At 43.8% G+C, this 7,849-nt stretch overlaps 1 protein-coding gene across 1 annotated transcript; it reads right to left on the reverse strand.

The window, feature by feature from the left end:
• Positions 1 to 108: 108 nt before the first annotated feature.
• On the reverse strand, positions 109 to 5,368 carry CCL5 (C-C motif chemokine ligand 5). Its single transcript, XM_016123595.2, has 3 exons — positions 5,186 to 5,368; positions 3,891 to 4,002; positions 109 to 593 (listed from the first exon to the last, which is right to left on the reverse strand). The coding sequence occupies exons 1-3, from the start codon at positions 5,259 to 5,261 to the stop codon at positions 506 to 508; spliced, it is 276 nt and encodes a 91-aa protein (XP_015979081.1). The 5' UTR covers positions 5,262 to 5,368; the 3' UTR covers positions 109 to 505.
• Positions 5,369 to 7,849: the final 2,481 nt, after the last annotated feature.

Raw genomic sequence — 7,849 nt, forward strand, 5'->3', positions numbered from 1 at the left:
AACCATGACCCACATGGCCCTCAAACACCAGATGTGTACAAACCCCAGATCCCTGCATGCTTAATGCTCAAGGAGGGTTCCTGAGGATTAAATCAAACCAGAAGCCAATTTTGTAATTGCTTTGAGAATTTTAATAGAAAGCTGATTTTTCACTTATGCTAGTCAGCCTATCCCAGTGAGGGGCTAAGATGGGACATTACCGTAGAAACCCAGTTTTTCTCCCTTCTTTATCTCTGGAGGTATGCTGACTTCCTGATTGCAAAGCCATGGCTAAGCTGAAGAGCCTGAAGCTCAGAGCCTAGAGACTTCTGTGCTCAACACAGAGCCTCAGGAGCTCTTGGAGGCTTCCATTGGAGGAGGCTTTTATAACTGCTGCTGTGTGGTGGAATCTGTGCCCTCCAATGAATGGGTCGGAGTAGGTGATTGGGGAGAAGCCCCCTAAGCTGGTTAGGACAAGAGGAATAAGCGATAGGAAATTTTGCACAGATTCAAGGTGCCGTCCATCCTAGCTCATCTCGAAAGAGTTGATGTACTCCCGTACCCATTTCTTCTCTGGGTTGGCACACACTTGGCGGTTTTTTCGGGTAACAAAGCTGTGGGAAAGGAGAAGAGTGAGACTTGGTGAGTGCTTGGACAGCCAATTTTGAAAACGAAACGGATTGAGTCGTAAAGGGAAATGATGATAGTATTGGGTGGGTCATTTTTGGAGCTTTGTAAAATCATATCTGTGGCTTTTAAGGGAAAGGTATTTCCTCTTCTATTGGTTCATAGGGCTCTAAGCCAAAAGCAGATTTGTACGCATTTTAACCCACACACAAACACATGCAGCCTGGAGAGCTAACGGAATATGGGGCTTGAGAAGCCTAAGGTTGAGCAGATCAACCACTGTCCTTTCCTTAGCACTTCCTCTGTTTCAGACCCTGTGCTGGGTGCTCAAGATGCAGAGAAAAAAGATGTCCACTAGGAGCCAAGTCATGGCTGAATAAGTGGGAGACAAAGAATAAGTGACTCTGGATAACACAGTGCTTGGCACAGGGTAGACAATCAACAAATGAATCCACCTATGCATGCATGGGTGAATGAAAGAAGGACATGAACTTGAGTCTTGATTTCACTTCTAAAATGTGGATAGAAATAATTCCTATTTTGTACAATTATTGTGAAGTTCAAATGAGACAGTAGGTGTGCAGTAGTTTTTAAAAATATCATACATGTGTTGTTGTTATTAGAATGCTGTGGGACCTCTGCTTTAGGGTGGATCAGAGCAACATGATACGAAAGGTCCTGGTATAAGACACCATGGCTTAGAGGGTCCTGAGATACTGGCAATGTCAAAGCACCTCTACCAATTAACTGGCCAGAATGTGTAGGCCCATGAGAGCCAGAGGCCTTATCTCTACAGTTATTGATAGTGTAAGTTGGAAGGATAAAAGGCCAGGAATCATAGGCTCAGTTTGGCTGCCTGCCTCATCTGTTACTGGGATACTGGTTTTATTTTGGGGAGATCTTGGGCCTGGATAGCACTGCTTCCACTTAACATGTTAATTACTTTGGGACTAGCCCGGCTTATACGGACCTTTCTCATTTTGGCTTTTTCTTTAGGATGTTTTCAGACAAAGTGAAGGCTTATGTTGTCTGGGGAGAATGAGGATTTCTTGATCCCTTTCCCTTTTTGTGCTCTATCATAGATATTGTTAGCTCTCAGGGAAGCTGCTTCCCCTTTCCTGAGTATCACTTAGAGCCATGTGACCATCTCTCTCCACCCTGACTTGCAAAGAAGAGAAAGGGAACATAAGGGGTATTCTGGGCTCTTGTGCCTCCTACTGTTTGTTTTCTTATTTGGGGTGGTGAGAGAACTTCAGACCCAGTCTACCCTTGTTAAACCAGGTGTCATACAGGAAGTCCTGAAGACTCACTATCTTCTCTTTTCATCCCCCCGGCCTGTGGCCAGGGAGTCAAAAGGCCAGGGAATCAACATCTGGGGTTAGAGTTGTTCAGGCCTCCATTTCCTCCTCCTCCGTGTAGAATGTGATACCGGAGAATGGTCCCTCCTTGCCAAGCCTTCTCTCCCTGTCTCTGTTTTGGGGACCTTCTACTTGCCTGACTTCCCTCCTGCCTCTCTTCCCGCTTGGTCTCTTTTGGAACCTCTACCTTCACCTTCCCCCTGAGAATTGCTCAAAGTTGCTGCCCCTTTTTCTTCTGTGTGCTTTCCCAAGTCTCTGACCCTGGGTCTGGCACACAGTGGGTGTAAGAGATGTTTATTGAATGAGTTGGTGAATGAATTGCATTTAGTCATCAAGTTTCACTTGTCACCTCTGTGTATATAATAATACATTTAGAAGAGGAGAAAAACGATGATGATAAGTTAACACTTACCAGGCACCTACTGTATGCTGGGAAATATTCTAATTTTATCTTTCATTTTATTATTCTCACTTTGACCTAGTGGGGGAAATAATTCTTTTTTACTCTACTTTACAAGTGAAGAAATTGAGGCTCAAAGAGGTCAAAGGGAGCTTAGCTCTAGAGCTAGCCAAGACTATGCTCAATTGCCACTCATATTGGGACACCCCTTCCTCCTATAAAAGAATGTCATATCTTTAGCCCAACACCCTTTCCTCAGCTACCAACCCTTTGTCTCTCATTCCATGTTGGAGAATTGCACAGGGTTGTCTTGCTGGCACCTTGGCTCTTTCCTCTTTACACAGCTATTCCTCAAGACTTCAGGAAGCTCCACACTTCTCCAGTCATCTAGGTTGAAACCTCAGTGTCACCCTCAACCCCTCTCTCACTCTTGCTCCTGATTTCACATTATCTGCCAGGACTCGCTAATTCCATCTCTGAAGTTTTCTCACCCTGTCTCTCCTCTTCCCTTCAGGTACTGCTCAGCCTTCAGTACCATCACATGGATAACAAAAACAACCTCATAACTGAACCTCTTTTTTTCTAGGCTTTCCCTGTTCCAACTCATTCCACATTTGATAGCACAAACACTTTGGCTTCATTGTGCGGACACTCAAGGTTCTTAGTGCTTTACTACACGGAGACTCTACGTAAACCAAAGGAGAGCCCTGGCGACATCCCCTCTGCCTGGTATACTTAGTTTCTCAAGCTGATAATTAGGAGAAGAGAACGCACTCCTGAAGCTGGGTGTGTTCTCTCCCTCCTTTTGTAACGTTCTCATGCAGCGTGCCCTGATTATTGCTATGTCTGTCTTATCCTTTTATTAGACTATGAGACACTTAAGGGCAGGGATGATAGTTTACTAATCTCTGCCTGCCCGTAATAGGTGTTCAAAGAAGGACTTTTTTCTTTTGAAAAATATTTGTTTTCAGAAATAAAATTAGTAACATTGAAATTATCACCATACTTTGAAGGATTTGTCAGAAGCAAAGGCCAACTCTGAATACCTATAACTTTGTCAGTGTCACAGGAAGTTTTGGATGAAAACACTTTACCATTATATAGGAAACTTCATGATCGCCCCATTTTAATTCTTTAAGTCTCTATTGTCTTAAATTTCTTAAGTAGCTATCACTAATGATGCATTGTGGATATGGGGGCTGTGGAGTTCTTAACTGGAAAGGAATGACTGAGTCGATTTTTTTCATGTAGGGGCATTGCAGACGATGTTGAAGTAAAAATCACATCCGTACAAGATCAGAGACCTAACCTAGTCCCCATTGGAGTGGGGAGTGTCCTCCAAGAACACCTTGTCTAATCCTTGCATGTGATAGCTGGGGAATCTGAAGCTAGAGAAGGAGGAGCAATGTCTATTTATGCAGCTGGAGAATGGGCACCCTCTCAGAGGGCTCCTGGGGGGACTGGCTCTGCAACAAAATGTGCACCTTCCTCACCCCCCTAGAGGGTTCTGCAGGACTGAGACTCACACGACTGCTGGGATGGAGCACTTGCTGCTGGTGTAGAAATACTCCTGGAGGTGGGCACGGGGCAGTGGGCGGGAGATGTAGGCAAAGCAGCAGGGTGTGGTGTCCGAGGCATCTGGGAGAGGGAAGAAAAGGAGGCCCCTGTATTCATTGCCAGTACACACTGGGTATCGTGCTGCGTACTTTATATTATTTATCTTCCTGTGGCAGAAACAGGCTCAGAGAGGTCATACAGTGACAGAGTGGGGATTCCAACAGAGGACAGAGAGGATCCCCCTGACCTCTCACCTAATCCTTGAGCTTAGCTTGTATCCTTCCCTCCATATCATAATCCCATGCCTTTGGCTTTCAGGACATGCTGGGCCTCCTCCTGATTTTTCTCAGGCCCTCTGCCTTTATCCTTGCCCTCCAAGGATCCTCAGTGGACTCAGAATTTAGTTTCTTTGAGACCTAGGGTGGGCTGGGGGAGGTTTCCAAAACTCAGACTTCATGGCTCAGCCAGGACCCCTGAGAGGGGCCCGAAGATGTGTATGGGATTCTGGGAGCCTCTAGCTGATGCATAGTAAGAATGGCTCCTCTAACAGAAAAGGAGAACTTTTTTTTGGTCATTTAATTCAGGATGACCCTGGGAAATGACAGTTGTTAGAGTAGGAGAGTTTAAGAGCCAGCTAGAACTGGATTTGAACACTAATTTTCCCACTTCCTAGCAGTGTGAATTTGGTAAATTATTTAACCTCTCTTAGCCTGTTTCCCCATCTATAAGTCAAGGACAGCTACTTAAAAGTAGTTGTATTAAATAAGATGATACATGTAAAACAATCAGCATAATATCTGACACATAGTAGGTATTTAATTAGCTTTCATTATTATCCTTTCCCAAATCCTATTTTTTTCCATCTATGAAATAGCGGAAAATATGACTATCCCAAGAAGGTTTTATTTAGGTGCTTATAAGTTTCTTAGAAACCTTGCTAGTGTTAGGTATGAGTCAGTCGTATTTTGAGGTCAGCTTGAGCTGCCCCTGCCTACTAATATCCTCTGTATCAGTCCACACTCAGTGAGCACATGCAGGCTTGGGGTGTAGACCCTGAAGACACAGAAAAGTTAATGAGAGGGTCCCTGCCATGAAGTGGCTTAGGGATCTATCAGGGACAACTGGACATCTGGGAAAAGCAATACGTAAGAATTTAATTCATAGGGTTCAGACAGTAAAAATGCTATAGCTGTAAATAGGGCAAGGTCTGGGCTATTCCGAGGATCTGACTCTGGGAGTTGTGGTGGTCAGGACCTGGACTTACATGGGGAGGCCGATGAAGGAGTGCAGAAAGCGGCAGTGGCAAGAAGGACAGCGAGGGCAGCTGCAGAGACCTTCATGGTACCAGTGGGCAGAGGCTGTGGGAGATCCTGTGCTGTCTCAGGATTCTCTGCAGGGGTTCTCTGCAGCTCGGGTTGGCCCTTTATAGGGAGTCAGGCCAGTAGAGGGAACGCCCCGAAGGGGAGTTTCCAAATTGGCAACCAGGTATTGGCTGATATCATAAATGAAATTGCATTAAACGGAAAAGAAAACTGAAATAGCCTCTGGAAATTGGAGTCTCTCTCTCTCTTTCTTCTTCACCGCCCTCTGATCCAGAGTGAGCTCATCAGTTTCCCCTCTGCCCTTGCTAGTACAAGTGCTGGGGGTGGAACATCTCTTCCTCTGCTGGCATCCCCAGTTTCATTTTCTGGGGCAGGGATTTCCCCCAGAGGTCAGGAAGCTGCTTCTTTGGGGGCAGGAGAAAGTACAGTTAGGACAGGATTAGAAAAAAACGGGTGTTTATTTGGTTGCTTTCAAAGTTACTTCTCATGCATTATGGGTCTGCATCTTTTCTCATCCATCATGGAAGGATGTTATTTATGCTGTGTTTTGAGGAAGGAAGGGCCCTATGACTTATAGTCCCCAAAGGAGGTGAGAGCACCACCCTATGATTGGGGCAGTGGACCTGAACGGGGCATTGGCGACCTTTTCACCAGGTATGAGTTGGAGTTGCTTTCATCATAACTGCAGGGTCACCCACATTTACTTGTTGAGTGGTCGTTGGTAAAATTTCTTAATGTCTTTCAGCTTCCGTTTCCTTGATTATAAAGTGAGATAATTATAAAGTGAGATAATTAGGCTTGTTGGGAAGAGGAGCCACAAAGGGGGAGGGGAGATCTGTTATGCCACACACAGTTATTAGCCATTTACTAAAGACTTACTCTGTGCCAGCCACTATTCTAAGGGCTTTAGGGCTTTGCATGTGTCAACTATTATTATGCCAATTTTCCCATTTTATAGCACAGGATCAGTAAATGTTGGGATCTCATCTCATTTTTAATGTCTTCTTGGACACAAAAGCTACAGACTACCAAAGCTTCAAAGGAGTTTAGGGATCATTTTTTCCCATGTTCTTCGGTTGAAGAAGAGGAAACTGAGGCCTAGAGAGTGGAAGTGACTTGCTAAGAACATACAGCAATGAATGACAGGATCAGAACTGGGGGCCCTGGCTCCCGCTTCAGTGCTCTATCCACTGAGACCGCTCGCTCAGCATGAAAAGATTCATGGCTGGGGACATCTGAATTCAGTTTGTCTTGAACTGAACCCATGTGGTGGTCCTGATTAGAGCCAGGATTTTTACTCCATTCCAAAGAATTAAATACAGTATATCTTCAGCAATTCTTATTTGGGTCCTTTAGAATTAGTGACAGCTTGGCCAGGGCTGGGCTAAAGTTGACTTCTGAATTATCTAAGAGAAAAATATCTATTGACAGTGACGAAAGCAAACAAAAAATTTTTAAAAATGGAACTTTAAAAATGTAACCTTATACCAAGAATATTTTCTTGCTAGCTACTGTTACATATGTAGTAGTGGCTAAAGGTGACTGAATCACCCAGAGTGGGAAGACCTTGTTTCCTTTATTCCTCACAATGACTTTGAGGCAGGATGGTTATTAATCTCATTTTGCAGAAGTGGAAACTGAGTCTCGGAGGTGGAAACTGAGCCTCAGAGTGGTCAGTAAGGTCCTCAAGATCACACAGCTGATGTTTCTGATGACTAGGCTCAAGCTTGTTCCATTTACTCACATCCATCAGGCAGTTAACAGCTGTAATGTCCTTTTTGAATGCCAGGTTTTATTCTAAGCTTGTCATAAAAATCCTCTCATTCCTGCCTCACAACTCATTAACCATTTAACAACAGAAACGCAACAGAAGACATGGCCATCTCATTTAAAGAAAGAAATTGCAAACACATCAGAAACTCTCATCCATCTACAAAACAATGTTCTGCCTGTTTTAATTGTTTCCTTCACATAGCCCCCTTAGTTACCAAACATGTGCAAGGCTTTCTGGGCCAGTGGTTAAGAGCAAGGGCTTTGGTGTTTCTCCCATTTACTAGCTCGGTGGCCTTGAACAAGTTACTTAATCTCTCTGGCCTCAGTTTCTTCATCTATAAATCAAGGATAATAATAATGGTCCTTCCACAGCTGTTGAGAGACTTAAGTTCCCACAAATGCGCTTATGCTTATAAGCTTTTAGAACAATGCCTGATGCATGTTAAATATTTTAATACCATTAGCTAATATTTCGTGTTATTATTAAGAGTAAGAAAATGGCAGTCCCCTATAGATATCCTATACTTTAGGCTTTTCAGCAGTCTAGACCAGACCTCAATTAATAGGGATTAGTTAACTCTATTACAAAAAGTCTTTACATTTAAGTAAATGAGTAAGTTGAGGCTTAGAGAAGTTAAGTGACTTGCTTAAAGTCCTATAGCCTAAAGTAGTAGAACTCAACATTGAATGCAATAATGCGTTCATGGACTTTCTACCACACTGCATTGGTTTTAGAGAAATCCTGAAACTTTTGCTAAGGTTCACTTTTCCCATGTGAGCTCTGTTTCTGTTTCCTTTCCTTGATCTCAGTTTCCCTATTTGAGGAAGAAAGG

Source organism: Rousettus aegyptiacus, unplaced genomic scaffold, assembly GCF_014176215.1.
Source record: "Rousettus aegyptiacus isolate mRouAeg1 unplaced genomic scaffold, mRouAeg1.p scaffold_m13_p_6, whole genome shotgun sequence".
In the NCBI taxonomy this organism is placed as follows: domain Eukaryota; kingdom Metazoa; phylum Chordata; class Mammalia; order Chiroptera; family Pteropodidae; genus Rousettus; species Rousettus aegyptiacus.